The sequence below is a fragment of the Lepidochelys kempii genome, chromosome 4, assembly GCF_965140265.1.
Source record: "Lepidochelys kempii isolate rLepKem1 chromosome 4, rLepKem1.hap2, whole genome shotgun sequence".
NCBI lineage: Eukaryota > Metazoa > Chordata > Testudines > Cheloniidae > Lepidochelys > Lepidochelys kempii.
The window spans coordinates 136991200-137008890 of NC_133259.1; the positions used below are offsets into that span (position 1 = coordinate 136991200).

A 17691-nucleotide genomic window follows, 5' to 3' on the forward strand; every position below is an offset into this window, starting at 1 on the left:
TGATAAACACATGGAGAAGATGGAGGAATTAAAAGCATGCAAGGTTTGTGCACCCCGACCCTGCAGTCTCCATTCAGGCAAAGTCAGAGCTTTGAGTGCAAGATTGGACCATTTATTTCCAGATCTTGCTCTTCCTTTCACTGCAACAGCTTGGTGTCAGTGGGGCTGTACAGATGCCATAAGGAGAATTCTGCCCAGGAGTTTTGTGGAAGGGGAACTCTCCAAGTTGCTCTCACATTAGCAAATCCCACTTTCCTTCCTGATTCTGGCTTTTAACGAGAGAGAGTTTCAATTTTGGGGAGCTAAGGGGAGCTTCATGGAAGTTCTCTTTGATCTGAAGAGAAGAGAGCAGGGTTTGCTGTCTTTAAATGTATTTTTAATTGTTTTTCTTTTTTTGGAGAGCAGTCCTCAGCCTTATAAAAATAAACATGGCACTGCGGGGTTCTGGTTCCATTTTTGAATTTTATCCCTATTAACAATATGGTTTCATTTACTGTCAGTAAAAAAAAAAAAGGAATTCTGAAATAACATGGGAGAGCTTTAGAAGCCAGTTACAGTCTGCATAGACCATCTTACTGCAGGAACGAAAGAGGATAAAAACCTACTTGATTGCTTGTCCATCTCCCGCAGGGTAGGCTGTGACTTCTTTGATTGTACAGCACCATGGACCCCGGGTCCTGTCTGGCATCTCTAGATGCTGCTGTAATACAGAGAATAATCATGCTCATCATGAGCTACAACTGCACTGGATTTTAGCCGCATTTGTTTGAAAATGCCATTTGGTAGGTGCTCTGGGTTCCACCATCCCATTCCGGGTGAATTCATAGATTATGGGGCCAGAACGGACCATTATGATCAATTAGTCTGACCTACATAACATGGGCCATGGATCCTCACCCAGCAAGTTCTGCATCAACACTTGTGTTTGAACTCTGCCATCATCACCTCTCTTTTTACTCCTGCCCCATAGAACAAGAGAACCAAGCCCAGATCCCCTTCCCCCACCGCCTCATGGTGGAGCCTCAGTCAATACATGTTGACCCTCCCCTCTAGAAAACTGTTTTTTGGGGGTTGGGTTTTTTTTTTTTTTTGGCTGAGCGATTAGCTGTATGCCAAATCCATCTGGTCCTGTCTCCCCTAGCTGCCTTCCATATCATTACAGGATCCCTGGCAGGAAGCCTAGACCTGTCTCCCTCCTTACACCCTTAGGAGCACATTCCTTTCTACACCTTTTCCTGAGCCGGGAGAGAAATGATTATCAACCCCCAACACAAAGCATCTGCTTTCTGCCTGCTTCTGCTTCACTGGACGTGCGTGTACGTTACACCCATGTCAGCAGCGAATGCAAAACACACACAACCCCCAACCTCGCAGACCCGCACACAACATGGGCTGATTAAACTTTCAGCTCCCAGAGCCTGTATCACACGCTTTCTCTCTGTCTCCACAGTCCCAGCTGTGACCGCCGCACCATTTGTTCTGCCAGCCCACGCCAGCTCTTGAAGCCAGTTCTTTATCACCCCAATTAGCCTTGTCTGTACTGATTAGAGGAGAGAGGCTTCCACGGCAGGGGACAGACGGGGGGGAATAGAACTTACTCACAGCGGCCACCAGCAAGAGGCTTTCCCATTAAAGTGCCTTTGTTCCCCTCAAGGGATACATTTCACTGGGTCAAGAGCGTGGCTGGAAAGCCGGCTCTGCCATGCTGGGTTATGCTCATTTATAAACAGATGCTTGAGGAGGGACAGAGGGTGGATTTGTTTTAAATGCACCTGGTAATCTGCTGGAGGGAGGATGCAGGCTTGTCAGAACTGCCTCGAATCCCAGAACATAAGAGTGCAGGGAATAATACTGAGGCAGACCAGCCAGCTTGACTTAACAAGAGCAGGAATAGTATGGCTCGTTCCCTGCTGTGAAAAGCACCTTTTCTGCTTTGCTGTGCGTCCAGGTCATTTCCCAGGACCGAGCCAACTCCTGCGGACGTCGACGGTGAAGGTTTCTTTGGCAGGAGCAGGGTAGGCTTTGCTTCTCCTTGGTTTGGCATTTCACATTACTGAGTGGGTTTCCCACCCTTGAGGCTGCCATGTTCTCTCCCTGACCCTTTTCAGCACTCTTTGGGGACAGGGATTGTAAACTCCAGTTCCCTTCTGTGGGTTCTTGACCCGTTCTCCCACTGCTCAAGTCCCTTTTCTCCCAGGCCTCCCAGCAACTATTATCCCTGATTTAGTGGGGGATCTCTCCTCCCCCTCCCCCCAAGTCTGCTGTGTGTAGCTGAGCTCCCACGTGGAAAGGAGAACCGGCACCATTATAACCACACCTCGCAAAGGATGCTTCTTGGGGAGGGACAGAGATGAGTCACCCCATATGGGTGGGTTTGGGGACCGAGCAGACATACATCTCCCCCCCCCCCATGTACCCAGTGAAGTGGGGCCGTACTCCCTGTTCCTTGGAGCACCCTTTCTTGTGGACCTATCTCTTTAAAGGGGATTCATGGGGTGGCCATGACCAAGGAAGAGCCTGATAGCAGGACTTCAGTGCAGCTGTGCTACTAGGGAGCTAGATAGGGGTGGTCACCAGGGTCCAGAGCAGCTGTAAGGGTGCAGAGCCTCTACACCAATTATCGTGACCTGCAGATCCCCCAGAGTTTGGGGCTGGGTGCTAGATCCTATTCCAAAGCCTGGAGGCATACCCTGCTCTCCCCAACAGATCTGCATAGGACTTCCTCCCCCTGAGCCCCACCCCTTGTGGGTGAGGAGAGGGGTGGTGATGTGACCCTTGGTGCCAAATCGAATCCATGTTGCTGCAGTCAGTGGTGAGCCAGTTCAGAGAGTGGAGGGCCAGGGAGATGTGTTCCTGGCCATCTGAGTTGCTAAGCAGGTGGGTGCTTCCTTTGCACCCCTGGAGCTTTTTCAGGGCACAGGGCTTCATTCCTCATTGTAACAAGCTGCAAGAGCCAAACCTTGGAGATCACAAATGTGCAGATCACGGTGGCCAGGCTAGTGTTTGATAGGGTGGGCTGTGGTCTTCTGGACAGGTAAAGAGGGAAGTTTGGAGCTTTTCTCCCTTCAGGACTATTTGGGAACCTAGTAGCACTTAGGAGTCTAGAAGGACCCTGGGCTGTGGACCACTTAACATGAAGGCAAATGCCTTGAAAAGAGAGGAAGTCAGTTCTCTGGAGCATTTCCCTCTTCCCACCAGCATCACCACAGTCATTTAGCTTTAGCTGGCTGCTCTTTCTCTGGGAGCTGATTTTGGCCAGGCACAGAGGGAGCTGGGTGATGATGCCGTTTGCATTTGATGTGAAGTATCTGTACAGCTGGGTATCGTCTCCATGCTGCAGGAACTCCGGCCTCTGTTGTCTCGCCAGCAGTTCCAACAGCTTCATGGAGATGTTGCGTCGTGTGTGGAAGAGGATTGAGCCTGGTAGTGCACTGCAGGTGAGAGGTATAGAGACACATGCACCAATGCCCACAGCAGCCCTCAGAGTTATCTGGGAGGAAGTCCCTGATTCAGGCATTTCCATTCACTCGAGACCTTCTTGGAGATGAGGCAAAAGTATTTGCTGATCATTGGTATCAAATGCTACAGAGGCCCAGCAGGATGAGGATGGATGGACTCCCCTGGGATCTGGACAGCGGGTGGACATCTGTCAGAACCAAGAGTCTCAGTACCATTCCCTGGCCCAAAGCCAGGCTGAGCAGATTCCAGGATATTGGCAGCTGATCTAACAACATACACTGAACTATATTAAACTACGCTTTTAACACCAAAACGGGGGTGGAAAGTACGGTGCATGGGTTTGTGGAGGTAGCCAAGCTAATGCTGCTGCTGAGACTTTTAACTACTGCTTTCCCTGACTTGCAAGTCTACTGCCTGAAAGTATCATCACCTTATTTTCCCCCGTTAGATTTCCAAACGACGGGAATAGCCCCCTGGGTGCATTTCTCATCAATGCACTTCTGGTACCTCTACTAAGTACTTTGTTCCTTTATCTGCCCCGGAACCACATCCGCACTTCTGGGAGTGCACACGGGGCAGTGCTTATAACCTCTCCCCAGCTGCCTTTATTGGAGTCATGCAGGGCTGGACTGGCCTCAGGGCTCCCCGTCCCCCAGTGCCAGAGATCTCCCAGTCAGTTATTCCAGTCTAACGGGGGCATGCGTGGGCCCAACAGTGTATGGCAATAAAATGCACCCAGGGCACCTATGATCGTTTACACAGCAGTTTTACCCCTATCATCTGCTAAGGGTCTCTGGAAAGAGACCCCTCCCACTGCCTGGACTTCCTGTGCTATGAATTCGGTCTCTCCCCCGTCGGCTTTGCCTTCTTCCTGGTCAAACAGCATCTCGTCTCCACTGTCCCCTCGGCTCCCACACCAGCATTACCAGCCACCTCTTCGCCATCCTTAATCCCCTCCTACTGCCTTCCCTCTCCCACCCCAGTGCCTGCCTCCCTCGCTGTGCAGTATCAGGCGGGACTCGGCTGTGTGGCGGGAATGTGCTGTAGCCCTTACAGGGGTGTCTTCCTCAGTGGAGGCAGGGGGCCCCAGGAGACCAGAGCGCCCCCGGGGCGATGCAGGTCCACACTTACTGCAGGGCTGTGCATACAGTGCAAAATTTCGCCCAGTGGTTCTCAACCAGGGGTATGCATATCCCTAGGGTACACAGAGCTCTTCCAGGGGGCACATCAACTCATCTAGAGATTTGTCTAGTTTTTACAACAAGCTACAGAAAAAGCACTAGCTAAGTCAGTGCAAACTACAATTTCATACAGACAATGACTTGTTTATACTGCTCTATACACTAGACACTGAAATGCAAGTACAATGTTTACATTCCAGTTGATTTATTTTATGATGATATGGTAAAAATGAGAAAGTCGGCAATTTTTCAGTACGAGTGTGCCTGTGACACTTTTGTATTGTTATGTCTGGTTTTGTAAGCAAGTGTTTTTTAAGTGAGGTGAAACCTTGGGTACGCAAGACAGATCAGACTCCTGAAAAGGGTACAGTAGTCTGGAAAGGTTGAGAGCTACTGATCTAGCCCATAACTTGCTGTCCCTAGAAATCTCCCTCTGTGTAGAGGGTCAAATTCATCATTCCCACATAAAGCCCATTGTCTGGGGCATTGTGCAGAGAGCTAAGTGGCGCTATGAATTCACACCCCAAGCCTATGCAAGCGGAAACCACAGCTCCTCCTGACTCACTGTTCCATCCACCAGGTTCAGATAGCAGCTGCTGCCACTTTGTGCATCCTCCTCGGGCAGGATCCTGCGGTTGCTCCATCTTCAGCAACTGCCTCTGCACTGGTTTGAATCGGCTGCAGCATACTCCCTTGCATGCCTGTTCCACCGATTCACCCAGCTCTGTATCCTCACCGTGAGGTTGAAGTGGTGCATGTAGCTTTACACAAGGTGAATTTCCCATCCTGACCTAACTGTGTGGGTGTGTTAACAGAGCACAGAATTAGGTCATGAGGTGAGTCTGTGACTAACCTCTAGGTATATATCTCCCTTACCTATGTCTTTTAGCTAGGTAATTCTAAGGCACTTCTCGCTATGATATTTAATACTGATCTGTGAAACTGCACTACATCGATGTGTAAAAAAACTTTTCTTTCCATACCAGAGGGGAAAAAATAGAAAGAAAAGCTCTCTCAAAGCCAGCCAGATCAGAGTTAATCCTGGTATCAAAATGGCGGCTGTCACTTCTCCTGTACAATTAGAGGAAAGGCTATTCTATCCTTGTTGAGTAGCTTCCCCCTGTTATAATGCTCTACTTTGTGTTTCAGTAAAAGAAGAAATGGTGAAGCTGCTAATAATGGCACTAAAAGAAAATATGCTACATCTGTTATGGATAGCAGTACAAAATTAGCTGATCACACCTCTGACACCCAAGATGTCTTCACTTAAAATACTCGTTGGCTTACTTTACATAATTTGCTGATTATATTTAAAAGAAATACAATTTTGCAATTACTGTTCTTTCTGGTGTGCTATCTATGCATCATTTTCTTTTTATGTTTATATATTTCTCCTTCATTAGTGCAGTCTGAAGGGTGATTAGATCCCTTCAAACATTTTACAGAGGTTAAACGTTGATTAAGATTTAATTATTACTGTAAATAGCTTGGAATGACATATGGTGCAAAAACCTGACATATGTGCATTTGAATAAATGAAGTGCTATTTCCCATGATGCCTCAGTGGCTGTTTAACAGCTTTGCTGAAGGGTTATGTTGCACCTCATGTTAAGATTGCTTTGATGTTATATTTTGTTGGGTTTGTGCAGCTGAAAAGCGAAGAACAGTTTTTCCAGTTTTTAAAAACATTGAATATTTTAAATACCTAAATTGTTTTGCACAAATTTTTGCTAATTTGTCTAACTAGGTTAAACATTTTCAAAAGCATTTAGATTTTAACGTGGGTTCCTAGCATTGTGTCAGCTACAGCACTGATTAAATGGATAGGATTTTTCAAAATATGATACTGGAAGGTGCAGTGTCCTGTTTCTGGGGAGATGCTGGCCTGGATTGGACAATAAGAATTCCTCCTACCCACCCCAATCTCGTCCTCCAAGTACAGAGGTTCTGACTATTTTTGGATCACAGAAAAGCTTTTTTGTAAGTCTGATTGGAAAAAATAAAAGAGATTTCACAGAGAGAAAAAGTGCAGCGGAGAATGGGAAAACGCTGCCTTTAAAATATTCAGCATAGAAGATCCACTGATAAACTTTTCAAAGATTTATATAGTATATTATTTAGTCTGTTATATAGTGTATTATGTTCTTTAACGCTTCTTTATCGTGCCATAGGTGTGCATAGTGCTTTACAGAGAGAAGTGTAGGACAGGAAGGGACCTCAAGAGGTCATCTAGTCCCATCCCCTGGACTCATGGCAGGACTAAGGAAGACATGGGATAAAATCCTGGTCCAACTGAAATCATCTGGACTTTTGCCACCAACTTCAACAAGGCTAGGATTTCCCTGCTAGTCCCCATCCTGAGACTTTAGGGCCCTGATCCTGGAATTGGATCTGAACATGCAGACTCTTGCTCCCACAAGGAGTGCCCCATTGACTTCACTGGGTCTTGGCACAGTCAAAAGGGTGGTGTTAGGCTGCTCAATACCTTTGTGAATCCGACCCAAAGCGTCCATCCATGTGGATCCAACTGCAGGATTGGGGACTGGATTGGATCTGACATGATGGAGGGAGAGGTGGCATCAGGCAAGGGAAAGGGAAATGTATGTAAAATAAGACAATAGAGTTTCTTTTTTTAAAAAAAATGTGTTGTGTGGCTGTTTAATATAGAATTTCAAGAGTTGGAAAGGGCGGGAATATGAGTCATTTCACATACCATAATGCGATATAAACTGGCATGATAAGAGCATGAGTAGGGCAACAAAAATGATTAGGGGACTGGAACACATGACTTATGAGGAGAGGCTGAGGGAACTGGGATTGTTTAGTCTGCGGAAGAGAAGAATGAGGGGGGATTTGATAGCTGCTTTCAACTACCTGAAAGGGGTTCCAAAGAGGATGGATCTAGACTGTTCTCAGTGGTAGCTGATGACAGAACAAGGAGTAATGGTCTCAAGTTGCAGTGGGGGAGGTTTAGGTTGGATATTAGGAAAAACTTTTTCACTAGGAGGGTGGTGAAACACTGGTATGCGTTACCTAGGGAGGTGGTGGAATCTCCTTCCTTAGATATTTTTAAGGTCAGGCTTGACAAAGCCCTGGGATGGGATGATTTAGTTGGGGATTGGTCCTGCTTTGAGCAGGGGGTTGGACTGAGGTCCCTTCCAACCCTGATATTCTATGATTCTATGATAATCATGGGAAAGTACTTTGAGATCACAGGTGAAGGGCATTACTGAATTGCCAAGCACTGTTCTTGCTGCTTGTTACTAACAGCCACACTCCTGCAGTTCACAGCAGAGGACCTCCGTTGGGCCTGCTATAACTCTCCACTGAATCCTGCAGAGGTTACACCAGATTTGCACAGTTATGAGACCAGAGTCAGGCTCACTGACTTCAGTGATTTATGCCAGCATAAGTAAAATCAGAATAAAGTCAGCTAAAGTCTTGCATCTGTTTATTTATGTTATTGATGTATCATGCTCCCGTTGCTGTCAGACAATATTAGCTCAATTCTAATCTTACCTCCTCTTTGATTTGGCAGATTGAGACATCTCGACTGGAGCCAGAAATTGCAATGGCCACTACCAGTAAGACGGTTGTCTACAATAAAGGATTGTAAGTGGAAGTGGATCCTCTCAGCACAGAAGATTGGAGGAGCAGAGGGGGAAGCTCACAATTACTTCTGGGGGGAAAAATAAACAAACACTAGAACTCAGAGATAGTAACATATTACCACTCTCAGGAGCTGGGAGTGAATTAACACTTTCAGAATACTGACACCTCACATCAGTCAAAAAGATTCATATTAAAAGTTTTAAATTAGCAACAAGAACAAAAACAAATGACTTTCAAGCACGTTAGAGAACTAGCTACAATATAATGTCCTGAATTAGAAACAGCACTGCATGGAAAGGAGTTTAATGATATGTTGACATGGGTATGCCTAACTCTCTGTGAAAGTAGACTACGGAAGACAATTTTGTTTTTTAATAAGAATTAAATCTCAACACTTGGATGCTGCACAGAAATAATTCTGTAGAAATCGATTGGTGCATGAGTTAGAAGCGCTAGATAGGGCATTTGATAAGTGTACAGTATTGATTCAATGTCAATATTGTACCAGTAATCATGCACAAAAACAATGTTCCTTGGTTAGGTTTGTGACACTTTGATTCTAAACAAATAACACAATGAAGGTCATAGCCTGTGTGCCCTCCCTCCCTCTCCGACAAACAACCAGGGTGGTATCCTGGCATTCACTGGACTTACAAGACATTCTGTGTGATTCAAGCCTAATGCACTCGCATATTTGCAGGTTTTGCCCAGGCTAGCAAGCTAACGAAAAGTCAACCTGCCAAGTTAGTGCACAGAATGGGAAGAGAGCTGCTAGTATAAAGAAAACAGATCTGTCCTTTAACGTTGCATAATGGACCAAATTCTGTTCTCATTTACACTGACATACCCCTAGAGTAAATCCACTGGCTTCTGTTACATTACACTGCTATAAATGAGAGCAGAATTAGGCCTAATGGTGAAGGGCCAGATCCTTGGCTGATGTAAGCCATCAGGACTCCATCCATTTCAGTGGGACTATGTTGGTTGACTCTGTCGGAGAAGCTGACTTATCACATAGATCACATTCTAGTTGCTCACACCACAGTAATTCCACTGCAGCCAGTGGAATTACTGCAGTTTTAGGCTGGTGTTACAGAGCTTAGAATAGGTCCCATTGGTGCATTTCACCAGTGAATACGATTAGAATTAAAGGCTCTTTATCCAGGTACGATGGTAATGGACACTATAGAAATGCATATATTATAATGATTAAAATGCCAGGTTGGGTTTGGGGCTTTTGGGGGGAATGTATACAGATGGGGTCTTGCAATGTTTCATAGTGGCAGGCCTATGTGTTACTCCAGTTTTATGCTAGTCTGACTCCTCACTGGAGTTACACCAGTATAAACTTGGTGTTACACTGTGGTGGATCAAGCCAAAGGGATCTGATTCTGCTCCCATGCTGGTGTAAATCAGGAGTAACTGCGCAGAAGTCAGTGGAGTTACACCAGTGTCTAAAACCAGCCTAAGTGAGAGGAGAATCAGTCTCAAAGCATTCTAGCCATACTTAGCTTAGTGGACCAAATCATGTTTTCAGTTACGGTGGTGTAAATCCAGAGTAATTTCACTTATGGGTCCTATTCTGGATTTACCCCAGGGTAACAGACAGCAGAATTTAACCCAATATAGTTCTTCTAATGCACTAGATCACATGAATGTACATGAGTGAGGCAGCCAGTGTCTGCTGAGCAATAGCCAAGGCTAAGGAGTTTAGGAGACAGACGGGAATAAATGTGCTGAACCAAGGCACAGAAGTATAAGAAATAGCAAGAATGGACTTTGATGGGTGCAGAAAATGACGGGGGAAGCATATATTCTGAAGCACATTCCACCAATGCACAGATGGAACATGGAAATATTGAGCTGATGCTCCTCCCCCAAAGCGACTCCATCCTCGCCAAAGGAGCTGCCCCCCGTGCTCACCAGCATGGGAGGAGATTCAAGCCCAGGGGCGTTAGAATGGTGTATCCTGGGGGCGAGGGAGTCAGGCCTGTAAAGTCCCGTTCTGCTAGCCACACGCTGCATTATCCTCAGGACACACAGGGCCAGATACTCAGCAGGTGTAAATTGGTGCCACTCCCTTGAGATCGGTGGAACTGTACTGATTTACACCATCTGACCACCAGAAGAACTGATTCTTCACAGTCTTGTGCCTTGTGTCATTCACACGTGCACTTGCACTGGGGGCGTGATCCAAAGCCCATTCAGGTCAATGCCATACTTTCCTTGGGCTTCAGCAGGCTTTGGATCAGGCCCAAAGTGAGTGCCAGGGCCGTACCTTTTTGGTGTGGTAACATCGAACATCCACTTTGCACCGGTATCTAAAATGACACAAGGGGGAATCCAGCACAGAATCAGGCCCATTGATTCCAAGCAGCGTGTACGTGGGTTATGTGGCTCGCAGCAGCAATGAAAAGCCAGGCCTACCACTGCAGCTAGGTAAGAAATGGAGCACACAAAGAGGTGAACCGTAAAAATCCCAGCCTGCCACTGAGAAACGCAAACCGCTTTGGACAAAAACACAAATCACAGAATTAGCAAAAGAAAACTGGGGCTTTTCATTGCTGCACTAGTTGGGTGGAAGATAAAAGCCAAATAGAATCATAGAATATCAGGGTTGGAAGGGACCCCAGAAGGTCATCTAGTCCAACCCCTTGCTCGAAGCAGGACCAATTCCCAGTTAAATCATCCCAGCCAGGGCTTTGTCAAGCCTGACCTTAAAAACCTCTAAGGAAGGAGATTCTACCACCTCCCTAGGTAACGCATTCCAGTGTTTCACCACCCTCTTAGTGAAAAAGTTTTTCCTAATATCCAATCTAAACCTCCCCCACTGCAACTTGAGACCATTACTCCTCGTTCTGTCATCTGCTACCATTGAGAACAGTCTAGAGCCATCCTCTTTGGAACCCCCTTTCAGGTAGTTGAAAGCAGCTATCAAATCCCCCCTCATTCTTCTCTTATGCAGGCTAAACAATCACAGCTCCCTCAGCCTCTCCTCATAACTCATGTGTTCTAGACCCCTAATCATTTTTGTTGCCCTTCGCTGGACTCTCTCCAATTTATCCACATCCTTCTTGTAGTGTGGGGCCCAAAACTGGACACAGTACTCCAGATGAGGCCTCACCAATGTCGAATAGAGGGGAACGATCACGTCCCTCGATCTGCTCGCTATGCCCCTACTTATACAGCCCAAAATGCCATTGGCCTTCTTGGCAACAAGGGCACACTGCTGACTCATATCCAGCTTCTCGTCCACTGTCACCCCTAGGTCCTTTTCCGCAGAACTGCTGCCTAGCCATTTGGTCCCTAGTCCCTAATAAATATACACCTGAGCCCCACAACTGATGGAGACACACCTGCACGTATATATGTGGTGGAGAAAAACTAGTATTAAAAATGTGCCAAATGTGTAACAGCTAAACTTAGTTTAAAGTGAAGGTGAATAATCTCATGTTCCTAATGAATGCAGAAACCAGACTGGATCTCGCTGTATGCAGCACCGCCTGTGTTCTGTATTGTTCTGAACTGAAATCCAAGTGGCGAACAAAATCAGCTGCTTCTGTTAACAATGAGCAATGTCCTGGCTCTGTTTTCTATCAGCATCGTTCAATTTTCCATGTCATGGTGTTTTGTCACCCTTCGAACCACTCTGTTGAAATCCTGCCAGACTCTTAAGGGAGGGGTTGACTGAGTCATTTGAGGGTGTGGAGGAGGTAGAAGTGAGTACTTCTGCATTGCAGCGATGTCACTGCTGGGGAGGGGGGATGATTTGTTTTTACATCATAATTACTGATCAACGATTCCACTAGCTGTGAACTCTAGCTACCTGCCGGGGCTACAGATGGAGTGAGTAATTTTCAACATGCAGAGCTAATTACAATGGCTGGTAGAAAAATATTCAAGGATTTGCTCACTGCATTTTTTTGAGAGAGGTACTGGGGTGGGGGGGGAGGGAGAACACAAGTTTTGCAAATGTTTAAAAAAAAAATAGTCAAACTAGTTATTTTTTCCCAAGGAGGATGAGAGACTGCAAATTGTTTCACTTCACTCATAAACTTTGACTGCAAAGTGTTTAAGATCAGTGCTTTGCAGGTCATTAATTAGCAGAAAGAAAAGGAGTACTTGTGGCACCTTAGAGACTAACCAATTTATTTGAGCATAAGCTTTCGTGAGCTACAGCTCACTGTAGCTCACGAAAGCTTATGCTCAAATAAATTGGTTAGTCTCTAAGGTGCCACAAGTACTCCTTTTCTTTTTGCGAATACAGACTAACACGGCTGTTACTCTGAAACCATTAATTAGCTGGGGAACTAATCCATAGATGTATTGTAAGGGTTGAATGTTTTAGAAGAGAGTGGAGTTGGGGAGTTAATAGGCCCTAATCTTAAATTGCAACTAGAAAGCCTGATTCTTATTTCACACTTGCATGAATAAGGCATAGCTCTGTTGAAATCAAAAGAGTCCCATGGTAGGACTGGTATAAAAGGGATCAAAATCAGGTGCATCACGAGGTTCCAGTTTTGTTTTCTCCCAATGAAGCCATATCAAAAGTGATCACTTTATATGTCAAAATATGGAGCTACATTGGGGTAAGTGTTGCTGTGGTGGTTTATACCAACTGGAGATCTGGCCTGTGATTTTTCTGTCTTTCATTTCTGCAGCTTTGGCCTGAGATCTAAAAGGCAAAGCTGGGGGCAGGGGGTTGTTTTAGGTGTTATGTCAGTGGACAGTGCCCCTCGCACAATGGGTCCTGCTCCATGAGTAGGGCTCCTAGATGCTGCGATAATACAAATAATAATTATTAATAATAATAAAGATTCTGCCGTCAGGACCTACAAACTCTCTGTTAATGGCGTGTCACCCCGGAGGGAGTCCAGCTCACTCTCCCATAACTGCAGTGCTAACAGGGGTAAACAATTGGACAGTGTCACTTTAACAGGGCTTAGGCCGTAACGATGATCCCCTTTTTCCTAACCTTACTAAAATCAATCTCAGAAATGTCTTTATTTGTCCTCATCACATGGCCTTGCCCTGCAAGGCGCTGAGCACCTGCAGCTCCCATTACTTTTAACTGGAGCTGCAGGTGCCCAGCACCTCTCTGAGCATGGCCCACAATGGATATGTTTGGTTTCAGAAGAAAGAGGTAACAATCTGAGACTAGCCTGAACCAAAATCTCGGATCTAAACATCCCTGAATTTTGTAACTGGCTCTTGTATTATATGTAGTCATGTAACTGGTCTGTCTTTGTTTTCTATGTACGTGTTAAGATTATGAGACTGGCCATACTAGGTCAGCCCAAAGGTCCATCTAGCCCAGTAGCCTGTGTTCTGACAGTGGCCAATACCAGGTACTTCAGAGGGAATGAAAAAACCAGGGCAATCAAGTGGTCTATCCTCTGTTGTCCACTCCCAGTTTCTGGCAGTCATAGGTTTAGGGACACCCAGAGCATGGGGTTGCATCCCTGACCATCTTGGCTAGTAGCCATTTCTGGACTTATCCTCCATGAAATTATCTAATTCTTTTTTGACCCCTGTTATAATTTTGGCCTTCACAACATTCCCTGGCAATGAGTTCCATGGGTTGACTGTAGAATGTATGAAAGGGTATTTCCTTTATATTAGTTTTAAACCTGCTGTCTTTTAATTTCATTGAGTGACCCCTAGTTCTTGTGTTATGTGAAGGGGTAAATAACACTTCCCTAGTCACTTTCTCAACATCACTTGTGATTTTACAGTCCTTTATCGTATCCCCCCCTTACTTTTCTCTCTTCTAAGATGAATAGCCCCAGTCTTTTTAATCTCTCCTCATACAGAAGCTGTTCCATTCCCCTGATCATTTTTGTTGCATTTCTCTGTATCTTTTCCAATTCTAATATATCGTTTTTGAAATGGGGTGACCAGAACTGCACGCAGTATTCAAGGTGTAGGTGTACCAGGGATTTATAAAGTGGCATTATGATATTTTCTGTCTTATTATCTATCCCTTTCCTAATGGTTTCTAACATTCTGTTCACTTCTATGACTGTTGTTGCATTACTTTGTGCTTATCAACATTGAACTTTATCTGCTGTTTTGTCACCCAGTTTTGTGAGATCCCTCTGTCACTCTTGGCAGTCAGGTGTGGTCTTAACCATCTTGAATAATTCCCTATTGTTTGCAAATGTTGCAGATCATTTATAAATATGTTGAACAGCACACGTCCCAGTACAGATCTCTGGGGACTCTGCCATTTACCACTCTCCATTGTGAAAACTGTCCATTTATTCCTACCCTTTGTTTCCTGTCTTTTAACCAGTTACTGATCCATGAGGGGACCTTCCCTCTTATCCCATGGCTGCTTACTTTGCTTAAGAGTCATTGATTTGGGACCTTGTCAAAATCTTTCTGAAAGTCAACAAGCTGTATAAACTGGATTACCCTTGTCCACATGCTTGTTGACACCCTCAGAGAATTCTAATAGATTGGTGAGGCATGACTTCTCTTTACAAAAGCCGTGTTGACTCTTCCCAACATAGCGTGTTCATCTGTGTGTCATCTTTAAAAGGCTAAGGCATTTACCTAACGCTCTGCTGTAAAGCTGGCCATTTTGTGATGTATGGGGGATGAAGCATGTGAGGGAGGACACACACACACACACACACTGTGCTCTCTTTGAGACAATTCAATTTTGTTTTCTTGTTTCCTTGTCTTAATTCCTATGCCTATCCCCATCCCTGGATTCTTGTTCTGTGTTTTTCCTACACAAAGATCAATCGTGCACTTTCCATATGAATGACAATTGTTATATATTAAGGGAAATAACAGAATAAGAAAGAACAAAAGTAAAGGCTCAGTGAGAGAGCAAAATGTGTGCATGTCCTATGTAATACATTGCGTGCACTCTGCTTCATGAAATGGACAACGGCACAGGAGGTCAACTCCTTAAAATTTTGAAGGTCCAGTACCCTGAAAACCATCCTAATAGTAACATGAGGCTACCTGGAGTAGCTGCAGTCCTTGAAGTTCTGGTGAAGTATTCACAGTTCTCCACAAAGCATAGAAGTGGATCATCTCAGTTCTTCCCTTGAGCCATTCTCCTTTTATCCAGCTGAGATAGCAGCAGAAGCCAAGACCGCTTTCTGCTGGCATCAAAACAATCATCTTACCCCATTGCACTCTCAGTGGTGGAGGAAAAAAAGGGGGGGGGCAGGGGGAGACATTAGATTGTCACAGGAACAATTTCTCCCCGATTTGTGGGGGTTGGCGCAGGGAGGAATTCCTCACCAATCTTGTGGACAAAGCTTCTGTGGCTGCTGGCCATGTTTCTAGATTTAGAGTCCCATTGTCTGTTAGAAATGCAGCAGCACAGATCTTCTGTTCATAGATTCCAAGGCCAAAAGGGACCATTGTGATCATCTAGTCTGACCTCCTGCATAACGCAGACCAGAGGCCTGCCCCATACTAATTCCTAGAGCAGATCTTTTAGAAAAACATCCAATCTTGATTTAAAAATTGTTAGTGATGGAGAATCCAGCATGAACCTTGGTAAATTGTTTCAATGCTCAACTGATGTACCATGTTCCAATGGTCAACTGTTGTACAGGTGACATAGGCAGGTGATTCTATAAATCATCCTAAGGGGCCAGCTGGAATTGCGCCTGCGAAAGTAACAGCATCCTTTTCTGCCATGGACCTCTTGCTACCCAAAGATGGAGGGCAAGTTTTACTGGCTCACTCCAGCTGTTCTGCATCACTTCCTGCACAAATCCAGGTTCTCTCACCCCCTCACCCCCCTCCAAAAAAACACACGCACACAAACTCACTATCCTGCTGGTAATAGCTCATCCAAAGTGACCACTCTCCCTACAATGTGCACAGGGAGAGTGGTCACTTTGGATGAGCTATTACCAGCAGGAGAGTGAGTTTGTGTGTGTATGGGGGTGGGGGGGTGAGAAAACCTGGATTTGTGCTGGAAATGGCCCACCTTGATTATCATGCACATTGTAGGGAGAGTGGTCACTTTGGATGAGCTATTACCAGCAGGATAGTGAGTTTGTGTGCGTGTGTTTTTTTGGAGGGGGGTGAGGGGGTGAGAGAACCTGGATTTGTGCAGGAAATGGCCCACCTTGATTATCATGCACATTGTGTAGAGAGTTGTCACTTTGGATGGGCTATTACCAGCAGGAGAGTGAGTTTGTGTGTGGGGGGGTGGAGGGTGAGAAAACCTGGATTTGTGCTGGAAATGGCCCAACTTGATGATCACTTTAGATAAGCTATTACCAGCAGGACAGTGGGGTGGGAGGAGGTATTGTTTCATGATCTCTGTGTGTATATAAAGTCTGCTGCAGTTTCCACAGTATGCATCCGATGAAGTGAGCTGTAGCTCACGAAAGCTCATGCTCAAATAAATTGGTTAGTCTCTAAGGTGCCACAAATACTCCTTTTCTTTTTGCGAATACAGACTAACACGGCTGTTACTCTGAAACCTGTCATAATATATATACACTGCTTTAGTGTCTCACCCTTTCCCAGCCTTCTCTTTCTTCCCACTGGTCACTGTCTAACTCAGTCCTATGCGCTGGCAAGTGTAAGATGCGTGTCTCGACTCGCCTTCCACTTACATGCTGTAAATCAGGAGTAACCCCACTGAAATCCATAGTGTGAGAGGACACTCAAGCCCTTTGAGATTTTTAAGCTTTTGGGGGCGGGGGCTGTCTATAAAGAACCATGTCCATAACATCAGTCCCAGGTAGGGACCAGGACCCCATTGTGTGAGGTGCTGCACAAATCCAGAACAGTGATAATGGGCCAGACTCACCGTGGCGTTGCATGACTCCAGATTTAGGCTGTTGTATCTCCACTGAAATCCAGTTTAAATCCGGAGTGCTGCCATGTTGAATCAGCCCTGAATTTTTATTTATTTATTTTTTTAAAGTCACTGACACATTTTTTAGAAGGCTTTGCACTGGGTTCCGGTGGCAGTGAAAGCACCCGAGTGGTTCAGCGAAGACAAACCTGGTGGTTGATGCTCAGGCAGTTGATTCCCTGAGGAACAATTAGTCTTAAAAAGCCAGTTTCACCTGCAGTTGTGTACGCAACCTCTGCGTTCCCCACAGAATACTTGAAACTTGTACTGTACTGCAGACTTGCTGCTCACATGTAGCTGGTGGATAAACCTCACATTGCTGGTTTTGCACTGTCGTCCCTGTAAACTGGGTTTAGCGCGAGCTTGGTACTGATTGTAAGGAATTGTGAATCTCTTCGTTCAGGCTTCTGATGCTGTTTACTTATTCCCCAAATGATGTGCCGTGATAATGTGAAAATACGATCAATTCCAGAACAGGCTCAGAATGGCCTAACTTACTGGACCACTAAGTACATCAAGCTCTGAAATCTTTAACTCAGATTTTCAAGCATGACTAATGATTTTTGGCAATCCAGCCTGAAACATTTTGAAAAG

At 45.4% G+C, this 17691-nt stretch overlaps 1 protein-coding gene and 1 long non-coding RNA gene across 3 annotated transcripts in view; one reads left to right on the forward strand and one right to left on the reverse strand.

Moving 5' to 3' along the window:
* Positions 1-10756, forward strand: part of SFXN5 (sideroflexin 5) — a 168060-nt gene extending 157304 nt beyond the window's left edge. The window contains exon 14 of the mRNA XM_073343014.1: positions 8179-10756. Within this exon, the coding sequence (XP_073199115.1) occupies positions 8179-8256 (78 nt within the window). The 3' untranslated portion in view covers positions 8257-10756. The remainder of the gene's footprint in view (positions 1-8178) is intronic.
* LOC140910897 (uncharacterized) lies at positions 443-15997 on the reverse strand. Of its 2 annotated transcripts, XR_012158787.1 has the most exons (3): positions 15231-15997; positions 8160-8319; positions 443-700 (listed from the first exon to the last, which is right to left on the reverse strand). It is a non-coding gene; the product is annotated as an uncharacterized lncRNA (long non-coding RNA). The 2 variants fall into 2 exon arrangements; XR_012158786.1 differs by lacking the exon at positions 15231-15997 and having other exon boundaries at positions 8160-8475.
* Positions 15998-17691: the final 1694 nt, after the last annotated feature.